General features: G+C 42.0%; 1 protein-coding gene across 3 annotated transcripts in view; it reads left to right on the top strand.

Annotated features, from left to right (window-relative positions):
* Positions 1–25401, top strand: part of arhgap24 (Rho GTPase activating protein 24) — a 226581-nt gene that overhangs the window by 169627 nt on the left and 31553 nt on the right. Inside the window, exons 1-2 of one of the 3 annotated variants that reach the window (XM_021622595.3) lie at positions 283–523; positions 12848–12970. In XM_021622595.3, the coding sequence (XP_021478270.3) occupies positions 514–523; positions 12848–12970 (133 nt within the window). In that variant the 5' untranslated portion in view covers positions 283–513. Of the gene's footprint in view, positions 1–282; positions 524–12847; positions 12971–13011; positions 13085–25401 lie in introns of those variants that run through there. The other 2 variants (XM_036936830.2, XM_090191643.1) reach the window with 2 other exon arrangements.

Genomic DNA, 25401 nt, shown 5'->3' with positions numbered 1-25401 from the left:
ATGAATCCCTTAAAATTGCCAACAAGCATACAAACCTACCATATGCTATACTGCAAAGCGCATCTACTCAGGCAAAGTGAAAATCTGTAGACCATGTCTCTTTCTCTGGAGTCTGTACTTTTCTCTGCCAAAAATCCCTTCTCTCTCTCTCTCCCTCTCTCTCTCTCTCTCTCCCCCTCTCTCTCTCTCTGTCTCTCTCTCTCTCTCTCTCTCTCTCTCTCTCTCTCTCTGTCTCTCTCTCTCTCTGTCTCTCTCTCTCTCTCTCTCTCCCCCTCTCTCTCTCTCTCTCTCTCGCTCTACTCCCGCGATCACCGGCACAGCTCTGGGAGAGCGGAGGGGAGGGGTTGGAACGTTGTTAATCCCATTGTCTATCAGCCGGTGCGCGAAGCATGTTCCGCGAGAACCCTTCTTGATGTGTTGAAAATCATTCTGAAGTAGGAGCCTTTATAAAATTGGAGTACGGGGCTATTTACCGAACGGCAAACTGTCTTATGTGACCGAAATCAGAACTACATGTTGACGGGTCAGTAACCACGAGTGTATTTTCCTGTGTAGCCTAATACTTTAAGTGTTTGTGACTTTATTAGACTATTTACCGCAAAGCTGTTGCACACATGCATTTATTTTACAATCCACCAAATGGACTTGTGAAAACTAAATCTTGCCAAGGCAATTGTCGATTGGATTTAATTTAATCAGTAGAAATAGACGGAACTATTATTGTTTTAAAGATATTTACAGGCAGCTATAGCATTTACATGTTACGTGTCATTAAATCAATAGCCTATTGAATTAATTAATTTGACATGTTTTCTAAACGTTTGGAGACTGTACAGCCATGACAGAACATTGCTCCATGTGATTGTGAAAGAACGCGTGGATAGCCTATAATTAGCTGAAAAATAGCTGATGCAGTGTAGTGGTCTCCCACTGATGATAGATCGTTGGGTAAATGACTCGCGAATGTTTTGGACAGATTCCATTGGCATGCCATGCGTGTTGAAGAAGAAGACCGTGATTAATAGGCTACACAAATCGTTCAAATCCTTAACACATTTCTTATACCAACTTGCTACAAATGAAATATCGAATGACGCACATTTTATAAATGTAAATCCTGTGAACAGAAACAGAATGGTGTAGCGTAGACATATAATATATTGTCCTGTTCTAGTCATTCTATTTGAATGTGGTGTAACACAATGGTAAGAGTAGCACTTGTTACCATCTGATTTTAAGCCTTTAAATTGACAAAATTATCCCTTCTTCTGTGGAGTCCATAATGACAATAAGTATGGGCTTCCTCTGAAAGGAAGTCAATGGGACTGTGGTCAGCAGGGCCAATCATGGAGTTATCAAAGGCAGTTAATGATTAAAGAAGATGGTGGTGGCTCTGATGCAACAGTTCGGGACCAATGATGTATATAAACCATGGATTGCAGGTCATATGTATTAGCTATTGAGGCTGTGAAGCCACTGGTTGGCCATATTGTAACTCCCCAGGAGCAGTCCTCCATAGGAATGAATGGATTAATTATGAAATTATGAAAAATATGAATAACATTCCACCCATGAGGCTACTAGGTCATTTGACTGCAGGAAATTCTTAAAAATAAAGTTAGTGTATTTCTTCTTGAACTCTGGGCAGTGAGAGAATAAGCTATTGAAAGCAATTGAACAGGTTTAATTCTCTCACAAACTTCATCTGAAAGTTTCAGTATTGATTATTGGAAACCCAAGAACATGTCGTAGAACAGTAATCTCAGTAGGAAATATGCTAATATGATTTCCATTGCTAGCTAGCTAAATCAGTTGCCTAGTGACAATCGTCTTTAAAAAAATATATTTTAAAATGTTATTTAACTAGGCAAGTCAGTTAAGAACAAATTCTTATTTACAATGATGGCCTACCATCAGTGGGAACAGTGGGTTAACTGCCTTGTTCAGGGGCAGAACGATTTTCACCTTGTGAGCCAGGTAAAGGGAGGGAGGGAGGGAGCGAGAGCCAGGTAACGGGAGGGAGGGAGAGCCAGGTAAAGGGAGGGAGAGAGCGAGAGCCAGGTAAAGGGAGGGAGAGCCAGGTAAAGGGAGGGAGGGAGGGAGAGCCAGGTAAAGGGAGGGAGAGCCAGGTAAAGGGAGGGAGGGAGGGAGAGCCAGGTAAAGGGAGGGAGAGCCAGGTAAAGGGAGGGAGGGAGAGCCAGGTAAAGGGAGGGAGAGCCAGGTAAAGGGAGGGAGGGAGGGAGAGCCAGGTAAAGGGAGGGAGAGCCAGGTAAAGGGAGGGAGGGAGGGAGAGCCAGGTAAAGGGAGGGAGGGAGAGCCAGGTAAAGGGAGGGAGGGAGAGCCAGGTAAAGGGAGGGAGAGCCAGGTAAAGGGAGGGAGAGCCAGGTAAAGGGAATGAGGGAGGGAGAGCCAGGTAAAGGGAGGGAGGGAGCGCCAGGTAAAGGGAGGGAGGGAGAGCCAGGTAAAGGGAGGGAGGGAGAGCCAGGTAAAGGGAGGGAGAGCCAGGTAAAGGGAAGGAGGGAGGGAGAGCCAAGTAAAGGGAGGGAGGGAGAGCCAGGTAAAGGGAAGGAGGGAGGGAGAGCCAGGTAAAGGGAGGGAGGGAGGGAGAGCCAGGTAAAGGGAGGAAGGGAGAGCCAGGTAAAGGGAGGGAGGGAGAGCCAGGTAAAGGGAAGGAGGGAGAGCCAGGTAAAGGGAGGGAGGGAGAGCCGGGTAAAGGGAAACTAGAGTTGGTTGGGAGAGGCTTGATGCTGTGAGCTTTATGGTTGTTAATTGACTGCTTTAGTTATTGTTTGTCTGGTTTTTCAAGACAGGTTGTCCTCGATGACTGAAAATGAATTTTTATTCCATTTACATTCCATTGAATTTGTTATTGTAGTCTCGTTCAATAGTAATATGTCTTGACTGTCACAGCAAGCCAAAACATTAAGAACACCTTCCTGGCCTCCCGAGTGGCTCAGTGGTCTAAGGCATTACACCACAGTGCTTGAGGCATCACTACAGAGCCGGGTTCCATCCCAGGCTGTGTCGCAGCCGGCTGCAACCGGAAGACCCATGAGCCGGCGCACAATTGGGTTAAGGGAGGGTTTGGCCGGCCTGGATGACCTTGTCCCATCGCGCTCTAGTGACTCCTTGTGGTGGGCCGGGCACATGCACGCTGACTTCATTCGTCAGTTGAACAGTGTTTCCTCCGAGACATTTGTGCGCCTGGCTTTCGGGTTAAGCGAGCAGTGTGTCAAGAAGCAGTGCGTCTTGGCAGGGTCGTGTTTTGGAGGATGCATGGCTCTCAACCTTCGCCTCTCTGTAGTCCGTACGGGAGTAGCAAGGATGGGAAAAGACTACCTATATGGGAGAAAAGGGCGTAAAAAGTTGTTTTTATTTTTAAAGAACACCTTAATGCCCAATATTGCCCTCAGAACAGCCTCAATTCGTCTGGGCATGGACTCTATAAGGTGTCAAAAGCATTCCATGGGGATGTTGGCTGACCATTTATGATTTTTCAACGCCGATACCGATTATTGGAGGACCAAAAAAGCCGATACCGATTAATCGGACGATTTTTATTTGTATTTTTTTATGTATTTGTAATAATGACAATTACAACAATACTGAATGAACACTTATTTTAACTTAATATAACACATCAATAAAATCTATTTAGCCTCAAGTAAATAATGAAACATGTTCAATTTGGTTTAAATTATGCAAAAACAAAGTGTTGGGAGAAGAAAGTAAAAGTGCAATATGTGCCATGTAAGAAAGCTAATGTTTCAGTTCCTTGCTCAGAACATGAGAACATATGAAAGCTGGTGGTTCCTTTTAACATGAGTCTTCAATATTCCCAGGTAAGAAGTTTTAGGTTGTAGTTATTATAGGAATTATAGGACTATTTCCCTCTATACCATTTGTATTTAATTAACCGTTGACTATTGGATGTTCTTATAGTCACTTTAGTATTGCCAGTGTAACAGTATAGCTTCCTTCCCTTTCCTCGCTCCTCCCTGAGCTCGAACCAGCAACACAACGACAACAGCCACCACATCGAAGCAGCGTTACCCATGCAGAGCAAGGGAAACAACCACCCCAAGGCTCAGAGCGAGTGAAGTTTGAAACGCTATTAGCGAGATTGCTGTTTGAATGAATGTTTGCGCGCCTGCTTCTGCCTACCACCGCTCAGTCAGATACTTGTATGCTTGTATGCTCAGTCAGATTATATGCAACACAGGACACGCTAGATAATATCTAGTAATATCATCAACCATGTGTAGTTAACTAGTGATTATGATTGATTGTTTTTTATAAGATAAGTTTAATGCTAGCTAGCAACTTACCTTGGCTTACTGCATTTGCGTAACAGGCAGTCTCCTTGTGGAGTGCAACGAGAGAGAGGCAGGTCGTTATTGCGTTGGACTAGTTAGCTGTAAGGTTGCAAGATTGGATCCCCCGAGCTGACAAGGTGAAAATCTGTCGCTCTGCCCTGAACGAGGCAGTTAACCCACCGTTTCTAGGCCGTCATTGAAAATAAGAATGTGTTCTTAACTGACTTGCCAAGTTAAATAAAGATTAAATAAAGTTGTAAAAAAAATAAATAATAATAATTGACAAATCGGCATCCAAAAATACCGATTTCCGATTGTTATGAAAACTTGAAATCGGCCCTAATTAATCGGCCATTCCGATTAATCGGTCGACCTCTAATGTTAGCCCATGTTGACAACAATGCTTCCTACAGTTGTGTCAAGTTGGTTGGATGTGGTGGACCATTCTTGATACACACAGGAAACTGTTGAGTGTGAAAAACCCAGCAGCGTTGCAGTTCTTCACACAAACCGGTGCGCCTGGCATCTACTACCATAACCCGTTCAAAGGCATTTACATCTTTTGTCTTGCCCTTTCACCCCTTTGAATGGCACACATACAAATCATTTCTCAATTGTATCAGGGATTAAAAATCCTGGATTTAAAAAAAAGTTACATCAATAAGGGATCAGAGCTTTCACCTGGATTCACCTGGTCAGTCTATGTAATGGAAAGAACAGGTGTTCTTCATGTTTTGTACACTCAGTGTATATAAAGTTGAAGTCGGAAGTTTACATACACTTAGGTTGGAGTCATTAAAACTGTTTTTTCAACCACTCCACAAATTTCTTGTTAACAAACTATAGTTTTGGCAAGTCGGTTAGGACATCTACTTTGTGCTTGACACAAGTAATTTTTCCAACAATTGTGTACAGACAGATTATTTAACTTATAATTCACTGTATCACAATTCCAGTGGGCCAGACGTTTACATACACTAAGTTGACTGTGCCTTTAAACAGCTTGGAAAATTCCAGAAAATGATTTTGTGGCTTTAGAAGCTTCTGATAGGCTAATTGACATCATTTGAGTCAATTGGAGGTGTAGCTGTGGATGTATTTCAAAGCCTTCCTTCAAACTCAGTGCCTCTTTGCTTGACATCATGAGAAATGTTTAGTTTTACAGTGTCATGATCCTGACTAAACATGGGTTAGTTTACAGTGTCATGATCCTGACTAAACACATGGGTTAGTTTACAGTGTCATCATCCTGACTAAACATGGGTTAGTTTACAGTGTCATCATCCTGACTAAACATGGGTTAGTTTACAGTGTCATCATCCTGACTAAACATGGGTTAGTTTACAGTGTCATCATCCTGACTAAACATGGGTTAGTTTACAGTGTCATCTTCCTGACTAAACATGGGTTAGTTTACAGTGTCATCATCCTGACTAAACACATGGGTTAGTTTACAGTGTCATCATCCTGACTAAACATGGGTTAGTTTACAGTGTCATCATCCTGACTAAACATGGGTTAGTTTACAGTGTCATCATCCTGACTAAACATGGGTTAGTTTACAGTGTCATCATCCTGACTAAACACATGGGTTAGTTTACAGTGTCATGATCCTGACTAAACATGGGTTAGTTTACAGTGTCATCATCCTGACTAAACACATGGGTTAGTTTACAGTGTCATCATCCTGACTAAACACATGGGTTAGTTTACAGTGTCATCATCCTGACTAAACATGGGTTAGTTTACAGTGTCATCATCCTGACTAAACATGGGTTAGTTTACAGTGTCATCATCCTGACTAAACATGGGTTAGTTTACAGTGTCATCTTCCTGACTAAACATGGGTTAGTTTACAGTGTCATCATCCTGACTAAACACATGGGTTAGTTTACAGTGTCATCATCCTGACTAAACATGGGTTAGTTTACAGTGTCATCATCCTGACTAAACATGGGTTAGTTTACAGTGTCATCATCCTGACTAAACATGGGTTAGTTTACAGTGTCATCATCCTGACTAAACACATGGGTTAGTTTACAGTGTCATCATCCTGACTAAACATGGGTTAGTTTACAGTGTCATCATCCTGACTAAACACATGGGTTAGTTTACAGTGTCATCATCCTGACTAAACATGGGTTAGTTTACAGTGTCATCATCCTGACTAAACATGGGTTAGTTTACAGTGTCATCTTCCTGACTAAACATGGGTTAGTTTACAGTGTCATCATCCTGACTAAACACATGGGTTAGTTTACAGTGTCATCATCCTGACTAAACATGGGTTAGTTTACAGTGTCATCATCCTGACTAAACATGGGTTAGTTTACAGTGTCATCATCCTGACTAAACATGGGTTAGTTTACAGTGTCATCATCCTGACTAAACACATGGGTTAGTTTACAGTGTCATGATCCTGACTAAACATGGGTTAGTTTACAGTGTCATCATCCTGACTAAACACATGGGTTAGTTTACAGTGTCATCATCCTGACTAAACACATGGGTTAGTTTACAGTGTCATCATCCTGACTAAACACATGGGTTAGTTTACAGTGTCATCATCCTGACTAAACATGGGTTATTTTACAGTGTCATCATCCTGACTAAACACATGGGTTAGTTTACAGTGTCATCATCCTGACTAAACATGGGTTAGTTTACAGTGTCATCATCCTGACTAAACACATGGGTTAGTTTACAGTGTCATCATCCTGACTAAACATGGGTTAGTTTACAGTGTCATCATCCTGACTAAACATGGGTTAGTTTACAGTGTCATGATCCTGACTAAATACGGGTTAGTTTACAGTGTCATCATCCTGACTAAACATGGGTTAGTTTACAGTGTCATCATCCTGACTAAACATGGGTTAGTTTACAGTGTCATCATCCTGACTAAACATGGGTTAGTTTACAGTGTCATCATCCTGACTAAACATGGGTTAGTTTACAGTGTCATCATCCTGACTAAACATGGGTTAGTTTACAGTGTCATCTTCCTGACTAAACATGGGTTAGTTTACAGTGTCATCATCCTGACTAAACACATGGGTTAGTTTACAGTGTCATCATCCTGACTAAACATGGGTTAGTTTACAGTGTCATCATCCTGACTAAACATGGGTTAGTTTACAGTGTCATCATCCTGACTAAACATGGGTTAGTTTACAGTGTCATGATCCTGACTAAACACATGGGTTAGTTTACAGTGTCATGATCCTGACTAAACATGGGTTAGTTTACAGTGTCATCATCCTGACTAAACACATGGGTTAGTTTACAGTGTCATCATCCTGACTAAACACATGGGTTAGTTTACAGTGTCATCATCCTGACTAAACATGGGTTAGTTTACAGTGTCATCATCCTGACTAAACATGGGTTAGTTTACAGTGTCATCATCCTGACTAAACATGGGTTAGTTTACAGTGTCATCTTCCTGACTAAACATGGGTTAGTTTACAGTGTCATCATCCTGACTAAACACATGGGTTAGTTTACAGTGTCATCATCCTGACTAAACATGGGTTAGTTTACAGTGTCATCATCCTGACTAAACATGGGTTAGTTTACAGTGTCATCATCCTGACTAAACATGGGTTAGTTTACAGTGTCATCATCCTGACTAAACACATGGGTTAGTTTACAGTGTCATCATCCTGACTAAACATGGGTTAGTTTACAGTGTCATCATCCTGACTAAACACATGGGTTAGTTTACAGTGTCATCATCCTGACTAAACATGGGTTAGTTTACAGTGTCATCATCCTGACTAAACATGGGTTAGTTTACAGTGTCATCTTCCTGACTAAACATGGGTTAGTTTACAGTGTCATCATCCTGACTAAACACATGGGTTAGTTTACAGTGTCATCATCCTGACTAAACATGGGTTAGTTTACAGTGTCATCATCCTGACTAAACATGGGTTAGTTTACAGTGTCATCATCCTGACTAAACATGGGTTAGTTTACAGTGTCATCATCCTGACTAAACACATGGGTTAGTTTACAGTGTCATGATCCTGACTAAACATGGGTTAGTTTACAGTGTCATCATCCTGACTAAACACATGGGTTAGTTTACAGTGTCATCATCCTGACTAAACACATGGGTTAGTTTACAGTGTCATCATCCTGACTAAACACATGGGTTAGTTTACAGTGTCATCATCCTGACTAAACATGTGTTATTTTACAGTGTCATCATCCTGACTAAACACATGGGTTAGTTTACAGTGTCATCATCCTGACTAAACATGGGTTAGTTTACAGTGTCATCATCCTGACTAAACACATGGGTTAGTTTACAGTGTCATCATCCTGACTAAACATGGGTTAGTTTACAGTGTCATCATCCTGACTAAACATGGGTTAGTTTACAGTGTCATGATCCTGACTAAATACGGGTTAGTTTACAGTGTCATCATCCTGACTAAACATGGGTTAGTTTACAGTGTCATCATCCTGACTAAACATGGGTTAGTTTACAGTGTCATCATCCTGACTAAACATGGGTTAGTTTACAGTGTCATCATCCTGACTAAACATGGGTTAGTTTACAGTGTCATCATCCTGACTAAACATGGGTTAGTTTACAGTGTCATCTTCCTGACTAAACATGGGTTAGTTTACAGTGTCATCATCCTGACTAAACACATGGGTTAGTTTACAGTGTCATCATCCTGACTAAACATGGGTTAGTTTACAGTGTCATCATCCTGACTAAACACATGGGTTAGTTTACAGTGTCATCATCCTGACTAAACATGGGTTAGTTTACAGTGTCATCATCCTGACTAAACACATGGGTTAGTTTACAGTGTCATCATCCTGACTAAACATGGGTTAGTTTACAGTGTCATGATCCTGACTAAACATGGGTTAGTTTACAGTGTCATCATCCTGACTAAACACATGGGTTAGTTTACAGTGTCATCATCCTGACTAAACACAGGTTAGTTTACAGTGTCATGATCCTGACTAAACACATGGGTTAGTTTACAGTGTCATCATCCTGACTAAACATGGGTTAGTTTACAGTGTCATCATCCTGACTAAACATGGGTTAGTTTACAGTGTCATCATCCTGACTAAACACATGGGTTAGTTTACAGTGTCATCATCCTGACTAAACATGGGTTAGTTTACAGTGTCATCATCCTGACTAAACATGGGTTAGTTTACAGTGTCATCATCCTGACTAAACATGGGTTAGTTTACAGTGTCATGATCCTGACTAAACACGGGTTAGTTTACAGTGTCATCATCCTGACTAAACATGGGTTAGTTTACAGTGTCATCATCCTGACTAAACACATGGGTTAGTTTACAGTGTCATCATCCTGACTAAACATGGGTTAGTTTACAGTGTCATCATCCTGACTAAACACATGGGTTAGTTTACAGTGTCATCATCCTGACTAAACATGGGTTAGTTTACAGTGTCATCATCCTGACTAAACATGGGTTAGTTTACAGTGTCATGATCCTGACTAAACACGGGTTGGTATTCATGCTGCAGTTCTATAAATACATTGTTAATCGCTGACACAGCGATATCTCCTGCTGGATGAAAATCAATGGAGAGAATGGAAGAGCTACGTCTCTGGGGAGAGGTGTAGACAGCAACAGCCACATTCATAATTTAGTCTGTGCCCAATAATTTCTCTGTTAACTACTAGGCTACATCTCCAAGCAGACTTCAACAAGATTCGTACAAGATCTCTATCTGAAGAATGTCACTTGACTGGTCTAGGTTTACAGTACGTATTTCCACGAGGGGTTTGGCTGGTACACAGGTCTGGTACTGTTGTCATGGTAATAAGAGCGTTGCATCTGGAAGCTTAGTCAAGCCCCTTCAAGCCCTCCAACGACATGTATCAAATGTCTAAGTGAGTGTTTTAGAGCCGTTTTCCACAGAGAGCCCGATACAGGATACTCAGCCAGCCCGAGGGGAAAATAAGGGAGTGGCTATCATATACACTACATTACGGTAGAATCTTGTTTTCACTACATTACGGTAGTATCTTGTATACACTGCATTACGGTATTGTCTTGTATACACTACATTATGGTAGTATCTTGTTTTCACTACATTACGGTAGTATCTTATATACACTACATTACGGTAGTATCTTAAGCTATTAGTGTGGACCGACAATTAGGCCATAGACATTGTTGGTGTGATTATCAGGCCATAGACAGTGTTGGTGTGATTATAAGGCCATAGACAGTGTTGGTGTGATTATCAGGCCATAGACAGTGTTGGTGTGATTATCAGGCCATAGACAGTGTTGGTGTGATTATCAGGCCATAGACAGTGTTGGTGTGATTATCAGGCCATAGACAGTGTTGGTGTGATTATCAAGCCATAGACAGTGTTGGTGTGATTATCAGGCCATAGACAGTGTTGGTGTGATAATCAGGCCATAGACAGTTGGTGTGATTATCAGGCCATAGACAGTGTTGGTGTGATCAGGCCATAGACAGTGTTGGTGTGATTATCAGGCCATAGACAGTTTTGGTGTGATAATCAGGCCATAGACAGTTTTGGTGTGATTATCATGCCATAGACAATTGGTGTGATTATCAGGCCATAGACAGTTGGTGTGATTATTAGGCCATAGACAGTTGGTGTGATTATCAGGCCATAGACAGTGTTGGTGTGATAATCAGGCCATAGACAGTTTTGGTGTGATTATCATGCCATAGACAATTGGTGTGATTATCAGGCCATAGACAGTTTTGGTGTGATTATCAGTCCATGGACAGTATTGGTGAGATAATCAGGCCATAGACAGTTGGTGTGATTATCAGGCCATAGACAGTTGGTGTGATTATCAGGCCATAGACAGTGTTGGTGTGATAATCGGGCCATAGACAATTGGTGTGATTATCAGGCCATAGACAGTGTTGGTGTGATTATCAGGCCATAGACAGTATTGGTGTGATTATGAGGCCATAGACAGTTGGTGTGATCATCAGGCCATAGACAGTTGGTGTGATTATCAGGCCATAGACAGTTGGTGTGATTATCACGCCATAGACAGTGTTGGTGTGATTATCAGGCCATAGACAGTGTTGGTGTGATAATCAGGCCATAGACAGTTGGTGTGATTATCAGGCCATAGACAGTGTTGGTGTGATTATCAGGCCATAGACAGTGTTGGTGTGATAATCAGGCCATAGACAGTGTTGGTGTGATTATCAGGCCATAGACAGTGTTGGTGTGATTATCAGGCCATAGACAGTGTTGGTGTGATTATCAGGCCATAGACAGTGTTGGTGTGATTATCAGGCTATAGACAGAGTTGGTGTGATTATCAGGCCATAGACAGTGTTGGTGTGATTATCAGGCCATAGACAGTGTTGGTGTGATTATCAGGCCATAGATAGTGTTGGTGTGATTATCAGGCCATAGACAGTGTTGGTGTGATTATCAGGCCATAGACAGTGTTGGTGTGATTATCAGGCTATAGACAGAGTTGGTGTGATTATCAGGCCATAGACAGTGTTGGTGTGATTATCAGGCCATAGACAGTGTTTGTGTGATAATCAGGCCATAGACAGTGTTGGTGTGATAATCAGGCCATAGACAGTGTTGGTGTGATATTCAGGCCATAGACAGTGTTGGTGTGATTATCAGGCCATAGACAGTGTTGGTGTGATTATCAGGCCATAGACAGTGTTGGTGTGATAATCAGGCCATAGACAGTTGGTGTGATTATCAGGCCATAGACAGTTGGTGTGATTATCAGGCCATAGACAGTTGGTGTGATTATCAGGCCATAGACAGTGTTGGTGTGATTATCAGGCCATAGACAGTTGGTGTGATTATCAGGCCATAGAGGTAAAAGGTCTCTATGGTTGTACATCTGGTCTGTCTGGAAGGCATACTCTGTAAACACACACACACACACACACACACACACACTCTGAGACTGTGAAAGCCCTTGATGTTTGTGTCTGTCCGCACCTTGATTTTGTCAGCCCTTGGGGCGTCAATGACCCCCCTCCAAGTCACACTGTAATTACAGACCATTATAACACCACAGACACAGACCCACTTCCGACAAGCATCTGTTAGGCTGACACTGTTATTACTGAATAAGTAATTTACTGTGGTTTTGACAATTTATTGTGTTCTTATTATGTTAGTAATGTTATAGCAGATGATAACTGTTATTATCGTACCCTACCATTTAATGTTTTCGAATGATAAAAAAAAGAAACTATGCATTCTATGCGTCCATGTCAAAGGAGGTTGGTGGCACCTTAATTCGGGAGGATGGTCTAGTGGAATGGTAAAAAAAAAAAAAAAACATGGTTTCCATGGTTTCCAGGTGTTTGATGCCATTCTATTCGCTCTGTTTCAGCCGTTATTGTGAGCCGTCCTCCCCTCAGCAGCCTCCACTGTTCCATGTGGTTTCCATGGAGAGATTTTGACCTCTTCGGTCCTCGTCAAGTCTTCATGTTTTACTCACGCTTTGTTTTCCCTTCTTTCTGATCTTCCTTCCTTGCAGGAGGAGACAGGGAGCGGATGACAGCGAATCATGAGACATACCTTCTTATGGCCAGCACCCAGAATGACATGGAGGATTGGGTGAAGACCATACGCAGGGTCATATGGGCCCCATTTGGTGGAGGTTAGTGCACAGGGTCATATGGGCCCCATTTGTTGGAGGTTAGTACACAGGGTCATATGGGCCCCATTTGGTGGAGGTTAGTACGCAGGGTCATATGGGCCCCATTTGGTGGAGGTTAGTACACAGGGTCATATTGGCCCCATTTGGTGGAGGTTAGTACACAGGGTCATATTGGCCCCAATTGGTGGAGGTTAGTACACAGGGTCATATGGGCCCCATTTGGTGGAGGTTAGTTAGTGCACCCATGATGCATGCGTTTCAGTCCAAGACTAGACTAGACTAGACTTAATCTGTAACTGGCTCTATACGTTGTTTTTTAGCACAATAAATCATTATTATCAGGAGGGCATGTCTCTGTGATTAACACTATAGTGTCATTATTATCAGGAGGGCATGTCTCTGTGATTAACACTATAGTGTCATTATTATCAGGAGGGCATGTCTCTGTGATTAACACTATAGTGTCATTATTATCAGGAGGGCATGTCTCTGTGAATGAACATATGGTGCTACCGGTCATTCCATCTGGAGGCTGGAGTTGAATGTCTTGTCAAAAATAAAGCAAAGCTCATTCAACTCTGCGTTTGTTAAGGAAACATTTGATCTCTGAATCAACAACACAGATTGTGTGTTACTATGTGCTAATCGTATGCTCTAACACACACACACAGACACGCGCGTACACACACACACCAGTGTTGATTTCGTCAACAAAAATAATGACTCAGCAATTTTTTTGTGGTAGTTGATGAGACCGTAATTGACAAAATAGACCCAGAAAAAAATATAACTAACATATATTATTTTTCATTTCATTTCACTAAAATGAGACATGACGAAATTATCGCTGTCCAGTGGACTGGACAAGAGTGTTTGGAGAGATTAAGAGATTTTCATCGACAATCACAATTAATATTAGCAGCACAGATGCACTGTGCAGTTCTTGATTCTAGTCCTTACCATTCCTAAAATATGACCCATAATACCATTCATAAAATATGACCCATAATACCATTCCTAAAATATGACCCATAATACCATTCATAAAATATGACCCATAATACCATTCCTAAAATATGACCCATAATACCATTCATAAAATATGACCCATAATACCATTCCTAAAATATGACCCATAATACCATTCCTAAAATATGACCCATAATACCATTAAAAAAATATGACCCATAATAACATTCCTAAAATATGACCCATAATACCATTCCTAAAATATGACCCATAATACCATTCCTAAAATATGACCCATAATACCATTCCTAAAATATGACCCATAATACCATTCCTAAAATATGACCCATAATACCATTCATAAAATATGACTCATAATACCATTCCTAAAATATGACCCATAATACCATTCCTAAAATATGACCCATAATACCATTCCTAAAATATGACCCATAATACCATTCCTAAAATATGACCCATAATACCATTCCTAAAATATGACTCATAATACCATTCATAAAATATGACCCATAATACCATTCATAAAATATGACCCATAATACCATTCCTAAAATATGACCCATAATACCATTCCTAAAATATGACCCATAATACCATTCCTAAAATATGACCCATAATACCATTCCTAAAATATGACCCATAATACCATTCCTAAAATATGACCCATAATACCATTCCTAAAATATGACCCATAATACCGGCACTGCGTCTTTCTCCGTTCTATCGTGCATTGGCAGACCGTAAACAAGGCTACATGCAGGAACAGACCGTTAACCATTTGTTTAGGCTACAAATTGTTCAGTCACGTTACCTCGTTAGCTAGCTATAGCTAACAACCTGGGGCATGTCGTTCAACAGGATGCAACGTAAGGACCTGGGACTGGATTTCAGACTCAAGGTTAAGTGGCTCGACTACATCACCTGGCAAAACGGTCATTAACTCACGTTATACTTTAGGACACCAATGTTGCTGAGGGGTCTGTCGAATATTGAGTCAGTGATTTATGTTTACTATAGGTTAAATGAGACAATACAAATGTGATGTGACTAAAATTGAAGGGCATTTAGTTGACTAAAATGGCCCACAGTTTTTGTCATTTTGACAATATCTATAATGACTAAATGATAATGAAAATGACTAAATCATTATTCAAATTATATATTTTAGTCAAAAAAGACTGGCAAATTTACAACTGCACACACACACACACACACACACACACACACACACACACACACACACACACACACACACACACTGCACCCTCAGCACACAGCCTTGGTGGGCTTCCTTTGACATATTGCTGCAGTGGGACACACACACACACACACACACACACACACACACACACACACACACACACACACACACACACACACACAGACTGAGACTGAGGCTATTGGAGAGATAATACCCTAGAGATGCGATTAAAATTGTGGGTCATGTTCTGTTTGATCAGCCTGGTACTGTAGAGGCAGGGAGCTTGCTTAAACAAAGTTAACCGAAGTTAAGCTGTTCAGTAGCTGTTCAGTAGCTGTTCAGTAGCTGCCCACACCAATCAATCAATCAAATTTATTTATAAAGCCCTTTTTTACATCAGCCGATGTCACAAAATGCTGTACAGAAACCTAGCCTAAAACCCCAAACAGCAAGCAGTGCAGATGTAGAAGCACGGTGGCTAGGAAAAACTCCCTAGAAAGACCAGAACCTAGGAAGAAACCTAGAGAGGAACCAGGCTCTGAGGGATGGCCAGTCCTCTTCTGGCTGTGCCGGGTGGAGATTATAGCAGAACATGGCCAAGATGTTCAAATGTTCGTAGATGACCAGCAGGGTCAGATAATAATAATCACAGTGGTTGTAGAGGGTGCAACATAGCCATAGGTCATTCAGAGTTAGAGACAGCGGTTCATCTCTCCAGTGCCTTTCCGTTCACCTGCACACCCCTGGGCCAGACTACACTCAATCATAGGACCTACTGAAGAGATGAGTCTTCAATAAAGACTTAAAGGTCGCGACCGAGTCTGCATCTCTCACATGGATAGGCAGACCATTCCATAAAAATGTAATTCTATAGGAGAAAGTCCTGCCTCCAGCTGTTTGCTTAGAAATTCTAGGGACAGTAAGGAGGCCTGCGTCTTGTGACCGTAGCGTACGTGTAGGTATGTACGGCAGGACCAAATTGGAAAGATAGGTAGGAGCAAGCCCATGTAATGCTTAGTTAGGTTAGCAGTAAAACCTTGACATTATTCCTAGCCTTAACAGGAAGCCAGTGTAGAGAGACTAGCATTGAAGTAATATGATAAAATCTTTTGGTTCTAGTCAAGATTCTAGCATCCGTGTTTAGCACTAACTGAAGATTATTTAGTGCTTTATCCGGGTAACCGGAAAGTAGAGCATTGCAGTAGTCTAATCTAGAAGTGACAAAAGCATAGATACATTTTTCTGCACAATTTTTGGACAGAAAGTTTCAGATTTTTTCAATGTTACGAAGATAGAAAAAAGCATATTCTTGATATGTTCGTCAAAAGAGAGATCAGGGTCTAGATTAATTGTCAGATCCAACAGAGGATCTCTTTGTTTCTTGGGACCTAGAGCTAGCATCTCTGTTTTGTCTGAGTTTAAAAGTAAAACATTTGCTGCCTTCCACTTCCTTATGTCTGAAACACAGGCTTCCAATGAGGGCAATTTTGGGGCTTCACCATGTTTCATTGAAATTTACAGCTGTGTATCGTCCTCATAGCAGTGAAAGTTAACATTATGTTTCCGAATGACATCACCAAGAGGTAAAATATATATAGTGAAAACATTAGTGATCCTAAAACGAAGCCTTGAGGAACACCGAAATGTACAGTTGATTTGTCAGAAGACAAACCATTCACAGAGACAAACTGATATCTTTCCGACAGATAAGATCTAAACCAGGCCAGAACTTGTCCGTGTAGACCAATTTGGGTTTCCAATCTCTCCAAAAGAATGTGGTGAACGATGGTATCAAAAGCAGCACTAAGGTCTAGGAGCACGAGGAGAGATGCAGAGTCTCGGTCTGACGCCATTAAAAGGTCATTTACCACCTTCACAAGTGCCGTCTCAGTGCTATGATGGGGTCTAAAACCAGACTGAAGCGTTTTGTATACATTGTTTGTCTTCAGGAAAGTAGTGAGTTACTGCACAACAGCTTTTAAAATATATTTTGAGACGAATTGGAGATTCGATATAGGCCGATATTTTTATATATTTTCTGGGTTTGGCTTTTTCAAGAGAGGCTTTATTACTGCCATTTTTAGTGAGTTTGGTACTCATCCGGTGGATAGGGAGCTGTTTATTATATTCAACATAGAAGGGCCAAGCACAGGAAGCAGCTCTTTCAGTAGTTTAGTTGGAATAAGGTCCAGTATGCAGTTTGAAGGTTCAGAGGCCAAAACTATTTTCATCACTGTGTCAAGAGATATAGGATTAAAAAACTTGAGTGTCTCCCTTGATCCAAGGTCCTGGCAGAGTTGTGCAGACTCAGGACAACTGCTTTGGAGGAATACGCAGATTTAAAGAGGAGTCCGTAATTTGCTTTCTAATGATCATGATCTTTTCCTCAAAGAAGTTCATGAATGTATTACTGCTGAAGTAAAAGCCATGCTCTCTTGGGGAATGCTGCTTTTTAGTTAGCTTTGCAACAGTATCAAAAATACATTTTGGATTGTTCTTATTCTCCTCAATTAGGTTGGAAAAATAGGATAATCGAGCAGCAGTGAGGGCTCTTCGATTCTTTCCAAGCTAGTCGGAAGACTTCCAGTTTGGTGTAGAACCATTTCCGTTCCAATTTTCTGGAAGCTTGCTTTAGGGCTCGGGTATTTTCTGTATACCAGGGAGCTAGTTTCTTATGACAAATGTTTTTTGTTTTTAGGGGTGCGACTGCATCTAGGGTATTACGCAAGGTTAAATTTAGTTCCCCTGTTAGGTGGTTAACCGATTTTCGTACTCTGACGTCCTTGGGTAGGTGGAGGGAGTCTGGAAGGGCATCTAGGAATCTTTGGGTTGTCTGAGAAATTATAGCACGGCTTTTGATCCTTGGTTGGGGTCTGAGCCGATTATTTGCTGCGATTGCAAACATAATAAAATGGTGAATATTAAAGTCACCAAAATCAGAATATTATCTGCCATGGCTACAAGGTCCTATAGGAATTCAGGGTACTCAGTGAGGAACGCTGTATACGGCCCAGGAGGCCTATAAACAGTAGCTATGAAAAGTGATTGAGTAGGCTGCGTAGATTTCAAGACTAGAAGCTCAAAAGAGGAAAACGCAGTCAATTGTTTTTTTTGTAAATTGAAATTTTCTATCGTAAATGTTAGCAACACCTCCGCTTTTGCGGGATGGCGGGAGATATGGTCACTAGTGTAACCAGGAGGAGAGGCCTCATTTAACACAGTAAATTCATCAGGCTTAAGCCATGTTTCAGTCAGGCCAATCACATCAAGATTATGATCAGTGATTTGTTCATTGACTATAACTGCCTTTGAAGTGAGGGATCTGACATTAAGTAGCCCTATTTGAGATGTGAGAGATCACAATCTCTTTCAATAATAACAGGAATGGAGGAGGTCTTTATTCCAGTGAGATTGCTAAGGCGAACACCGCCATGTTTAGTTTTGCCCAATCTAGATCGAGGCACAGACACGGTCTCAATGGGGATAGCTGAGCTGACTACACTGACTATGCTAGTGGCAGACTCCACTAAGCTGTCAGGGTGGCTAACAGGGGGGTAGACATGACACCTAGATAGAGAAGTTCTCTCTTACTCTGGAAAATGTGCTTTTATGATTTGTTACCTACTGGTGGTTAATTTGTGGAGATGAGGTGGTGTTTAAAATCAATTTTGTTACATCTATTTCTCATCAATCTTTATGATCTGATACTAAGCTAATCAACACTAGTGCAATTTACTAGCACTCCATGTGGAATGGGTCTCCTTTTGTGTTCCAACTCGCGCGTGTGTGTACCGAGTGTATCCCGGCTGGGTAAGAGCCCACTCACCAACCTGTGTAGTCTGAGTAGCCAGCCAGCCAAGCACTCCCCAAGGGCAGTCTTAGGAAGATGGAGTTCCATCCAATGAGACCAGGTACTCTGTGGGCTTTTACCTGTCCTGTGTAATATTACTGTGCCTCAAGGTCACCAGGTCACCAGGTCACCAGCCAGGTACAATATCACATCAACCCAAAAAGGTGTAGCGATTCCATGATGGTCAAGACAGGGCCACCCAACCCCTTAAGCACATGTGTTGCTCTCTATATCCTATCTTTATCTTGGTCAGTCTTTATCTATGCTATCTTTATCTATGCTATCTTTCTCTATGCTGTCTTTATCTATGCTATCTTTCTCTATGCTGTCTTTCTCTATGCTATCTTTATCTATGCTATATTTATCTATGCTATCTTTATTGCTATCTTTATCTATGCTATCTTTATTGCTATCTTTATCTACGCTATCTTTATTTTGGTCTATCTTTATCTATGCTATCTTTATTGCTATCTTTATCTATGCTGTCTTTATTTTGGTCTATATTTCTCTATGTTATCTTTATTGCTCTCTTTATCTATGCTATCTTTATCACGGTCAGTCTTTATCTGTGCTATCTTTATTGCTATCTTTATCTATGCTATCTTTATCTTGGTCGATCTTTATCTATGCTATCTTTCTCTATGCTATCCTTCTCTATGCTATCTCTATCGCTATCTTTATCTATGCTATCTTTCTCTATGCTATCCTTCTCTATGCTAGCTCTATTGCTATCTTTATCTATGCTATCTTTCTCTTGGTCTCTCCTTCTCTATGCTATCTTTATCTTGGTCTATCTTAGTCTGTGCTATCTTTCTCTTGGTCTATCCTTCTCTATGCTATCTTTATCTTGGTCTATCTTAGTCTGTGCTATCTTTATCTTGGTCTATCTTAGTCTGTGCTATCTTTATGTTGGTCTATCTTTCTCTATCAGTTGGTTTTTCCATCTTTTCCATTCATTGGCATTGTTCTCTCTGCTGATATCTCTGTCTACGATTAGTTCTCTATGTTCAGCTGTAAAGTATAGGGACTTGAATAATTATCTTCAATTTACATTCCTTCGATTTAACTTTAGTCTGAAAAATGGCAAGCCTTTATTATACTTGAAACTAGCGTTATTTTTCATTGTTTGGAATATTCTTCTAAAGATCTTGACATTTTAGAAAAGGTCCTCTTGTAAGGACGAAATGCACAATGATTGAATATATTACTATCCTGTGAAATATTTACTGCTGCTGACAGTTCTTCTTCTACCCTCTCTGCTGTGTTTAAATGTGAATCTATATTGGATACCATTGAACCAGGCTATTCTGTAGACATACTGTGTGTTGGATAATAGTACCTTTTCTGGCTCTGTGAAAGGGTAGTCATTTCATGTTGACAACATCCGAGGAATTTCCCTTGCACTCTCATCCACAGCCAGGAGAGACGACTGTCTGACTCTATTTGCACTCTCATCCACAGCCAGGAGAGACGACTGTCTGACTCTATTTGTTTATTCGTATAGTTTGTCCTCCGTTAGTCAGTACCTCTTCTAAGAGTGTGTGTTCTTTGATTAGCTCTTGTTGGATCAAAGCCTGTGAAGAATATTTGTGCAATTACATGATTTACAGACCCCCTGGATCCAGTTCCCACAGAGCAGAGAGAGGAGAAAATCTAAATCAAATTGTATTGGTCACATACCGATATTTAGCAGATGTAATTCTGGGTGTAGTGAAATGCTTGTTCCTAGCTCCAACAGTGCAGTAACATCTAACAATACACAACAATACACACACATCTAAAAAGGAAAATAATGGAAATAAGAAGTATAAAAATATTAGGATAACAAATGTCGGACTCCGGAGTATAAATATATATGTGATGGGATGTATAGATATTATGGACAGTCTGTGGATAGAATATGTAGTATATCTGAAGAATAGAACAGTATATGTACAGCAATAGTTAAATAGGATGAACTTGACTAGAATACAGTATATACATATGAAGTGGGTAAAATAGTATGTAAGCATTACCAAAGTGACCAGTGTTCCATTATTAAAGGGACCAGTGTTCCATTATTAAAGTGACCAGTGTTCCATTATTAAAGTGACCAGTGTTCCATTATTAAAGTGACCAGTGTTCCATTATTAAAGTGACCAGTCAGTCTCTGGGTCCCGGCTATGATGCACTTCCTTCTGGATGGTAGCGGGGTGAACAGGCCTTGGCTCGGCGGGGTGAACAGTCCTTGATGATCTTCTTTGACTTCCTGTGACACCGGGTGCTGTAGATGTCCTGGAGGCCAGGCAGCGTGCCCTCAGTGATGCGATGTGCAAGCCGCACCATCCTCTGGAGAGCTCTGCGGTTGAGGGCGGTGCAGTTGCCGTACCAGGCGGTGATACAGCCTGACAGGATGCTCTCAATGGTGCATCTGTAAAAGTTTGTGAGGGTCTTAGGGGCCAAGGCAAGGTTGAAGAGGCGCTGTTGCACCTTCTTCACCACACTGTCTGTGTGGGTGGACCATTTTACATGGTCAGTGATGTGTACGCCGAGGAACTTGAAGCTTCTTTCCACCTTCTCCACTGCAGCCCTGTCGATGTGAATGGTTGCGTGCTCCCTCTGCTGTCTCTTGAAGTCCACGATCAGCTCCTTCATTTTGTTGACATTGAGGGAGAGGTTATTTTCCTGGCACCACTCCACCAGGGCCCTCACCTCCTCCCTGTCGGCTGTTTCGCAACTGGGAGAATAGTGTAATATAAGGCTTTCTATTGTAGAGAGACCACTCAAACACACACCACTCAAACAAATAGCTCCAATATGCTGAGAGAGAGGAGCTATGGCCAACTGGAGACTATAGCCCTACAAAATAGTCTAACGACATTGAGCTCTTGGCTTTAGATGAAAGGAATGAGGTGGACCAGCCGTAACCTTTTTCTGTACCACCAACTGACTTTTGCTCTGTCCGGAGTACCCCTGAAGTACCCTCTCATGTGCATTTGACCAGTAAGCCTATGGTCTCATGAATCTTCTACAGTACACCCTGTGTACCCCGGTATATTTGTAGCAAACAGAGCGAGCAGTGGCTCGAACAAGAGCCACGATCGTAAATGTTAATGCATTTGGGAATAGAATGTATTTTTCTCACAGTCGTTCGCACCCAAACTACCACAGCAAGGAGACCAAACTCTTCCTACTGCTGAGGACTGATACTGCTGAGGACTGATATTCAGGAGGACTGATACTCCTGAGGACTGATACTCCTGAGGACTGATGCTCCTGAGGACTGATAAGCCTGACTGATAAGCCTGCAGACTGAAACTCCTGAGGACTCATAATCCAGAGGACTGATAGTCCAGAGGACTGATACTCCTGAGGACAGATACTCCCGAGGACTCATACTCCTGAGGACTCATACTCCCGAGGACAGATGCTCCTGAGGACTGATACTCCTGAGGACTGATACTCCTGAGGACGGATACTCCTGAGGACAGATACTCCTGAGGACAGATACTCCTGAGGACTGATACTCCTGAGGACAGATACTCCTGAGGGCGGATACTCCTGAGGACAGATACTCCAGAGGACTGATACTCCTGAGGACAGATACTCCTGAAGACTGATACTCCTGAGGACTGATACTCCAGAGGACTAATACTCCTGAGGTCTGATACTCCTGAGGACAGATACTCCTGAGGTCTGATACTCCTGAGGACTGATACTCCTGAGGACAGATACTCCTGAGGACTCATACTCCCGAGGGCTTTGGCTCAGTCAAGAGAGCACCATGAGAGAGCACAGTGGAAATGATTAGCGCTAGAATGTGTGTGTGGGGGTGTGTATGTGTGTGGGTGTGTGTGTGTGTCTGGCCGCCTGAACAGCATTCACCACACACGTCAGACAACGGAGGGCAGTGAGAGGGGCCTCTCTCTCTTTCTCCTGAGCTCTCTCTCTCTCTCTCTCTCTCCCTCGACTGGATGTTTGGAGGCAATAGAATGGAGGGTTAGGACGACAAGAGGACTGTGTTGTATGGAGTGAAGAGGGGAGGGGCCGGGAGCACTCAGCTCAGCAGGCAGTAAGCTTGAGGAGAGGAGTTGACCTGGCAGGACCTGAGTGTTGAAGGAGGTTGCTAATTGGCTGTGGTAAAGCTGTCACAGTCTCCACTCCAGACCAGACTAGACGGTCGACCATCCAGGGAGTCTGTATAAAAGCCAGACTCTCCTCACCCGGCCTGGCCCGGCCAGCATGTCAGGAGGATTTACGTGTTTAAATCTACAGTAGCCTTCCACCTCTGCTAATACACCCACAGATCTACACACACACACAAACGTACACACAAACAAACAAATGTGCACACACACTCTGAACTGCTATATGTGGCCTCTGGATAACACTCTCAGATTCATGGCCTGTGGAATTTCTACTGACATTTCTCATTCTCTTTTCCTTGTATTCCTTTACTGGAGAAAGTAGTCTGGACACTTTGTTCAAGCCTCTCCCTGTGGAGAATGTAGTGTGGACACTTTGTTTAAGCCTCTCCTTGTGGAGAAAGTAGTCTGGACACTTTGTTCAAGCCTCTCCTTGTGGAGAAAGTAGTCTGGACACTTTGTTCAAGCCTTTCCTTGTGGAGAAAGTAGTCTGGACACTTTGTTCAAGCCTCTCCTTGTGGAGAAAGTAGTCTGGACACTTTGTTCAAGCCTTTCCTTGTGGAGAAAGTAGTCTGGACACTTTGTTCAAGCCTCTCCTTGTGGAGAAAGTAGTCTGGACACTTTGTTTAAGCCTCTCCTTGTGGAGAAAGTAGTCTGGACACTTTGTTTAAGCCTCTTATTGTGGAGAAAGTAGTCTGGACACTTTGTTTAAGCCTCTCCTTGTGGAGAAAGTAGTCTGGACACTTTGTTTAAGCCTCTTATTGTGGAGAAAGTAGTCTGGACACTTTGTTTAAGCCTCTCCTTGTGGAGAAAGTAGTCTGGACACTTTGTTCAAGCCTTTCCTTGTGGAGAAAGTAGTCTGGACACTTTGCCTTTTCATGAGTGAGAGGTTTTCTTAGTTTGATCTGTGTATTTTGTGAAGATCTGACGTCACACTCTATAGACATTTCTTCAACTTCTGTTTTTGAATGAATGGAGACCGAAAGGACAGAAACAGAAGACTGGAAGAAGGACCCAGGGTAGAGAAAACATCTGGAAATACTCTTACCACTGTACTCTGCTGTTGCACTGTATTAAAAAACAGAGTAACTGAGACCTCACTGAAAACCACAAACAATGACAAAGTTATCATACCCATGGGGACACGCCTGTCACATCTCTGTCTTTCTATCTGCTCACACAGATGCTTGAATACACAGATCGTACTCGTCTTTTCCCTCATCTCCAACGATGCTGAGGCACGGGGGACTTTAAAACTGTGTTCCTTCAGCGCTCTGATTTTTTACCATAGTTTTTTATTCATCGGATCATCTACCGGAAAATGACAAGTTGTGCCAGCTTCAAGAGGGGTGAGGTAAACACGTCACGACTCGTCTGGACACAGTCGTGTGTGAAGAGAGGGGTCACAGGTTACGTGTTTTATGGCTTTACATACCAGAACAGGGAAAACCTTTGGGAAAACCTATGTGTTTGAGATGACAATGTCATGCTCCTTATTGGGTTTTAGAGTGGAGATATACTGTTGACAAAGATACTGTATTATAAGTGAGTGTTGCTGAGTGTTTCGTTATTTTGTTTATTAGCTCAATGTTTCAGAATGTCTCTGTATCAACTCTTTGGTAAGATTGGAACAACACACTTTAGGGACATGCAGGATTTTGAACAACAGAATTAGACTATTGCAGTTGCTCATTGTTAACTGTGCCATACCTCATTGTAGCCTACCACATGTTGTGTTCAGGGCCAGGCCTCTGTCTCTGTCTGTGTCTGGAGACCAGAACAGTATGCAGCAGATCCAACGCTCTCAGGAAGGCAGCCTTAGCAGCTCTAATCCCCTGTTGAACGACGTCCGCATGAGACCTTTAAATGTGAACTACACCTGGGTTCAAACACTATTTGAAATCGTTCAAATACTTTGAGTGTTTGTGTCATCCTGCCTGGAGTGCCAGATTGCCAATTTTGCTTGTTTAGGACTATTTTATTAGTCCATAAAGTCAGGCATGCTCAATCAAGCACAGATAACGTTTTTATTTTTTATTATTTCAAATACTATTTGAAGCCAGGTCTGATGTGAATCACAATTTGTTTCTAATGGATTGCCACAGACAAAAGGCCAGAGCAGCAGAGAGTAGAACATAGAAAAGGAGAGGAGACCCAAAACAAAGGAGAGGAGAGGAGAGGAGAGGAGAGGAGAGGAGAGGAGAGGAGAGGAGAGGAGAGGAGAGGAGAGGAGAGGAGAGGAAAGGAGAGGAGAACAACAGAGGAG

The sequence above is a fragment of the Oncorhynchus mykiss genome, chromosome 12 (genome assembly GCF_057628025.1).
Source record: "Oncorhynchus mykiss isolate SJ-2025 chromosome 12, ASM5762802v1, whole genome shotgun sequence".
Classification (NCBI taxonomy): domain Eukaryota; kingdom Metazoa; phylum Chordata; class Actinopteri; order Salmoniformes; family Salmonidae; genus Oncorhynchus; species Oncorhynchus mykiss.
This window is presented reverse-complemented; position numbering and strand designations above follow the sequence as displayed.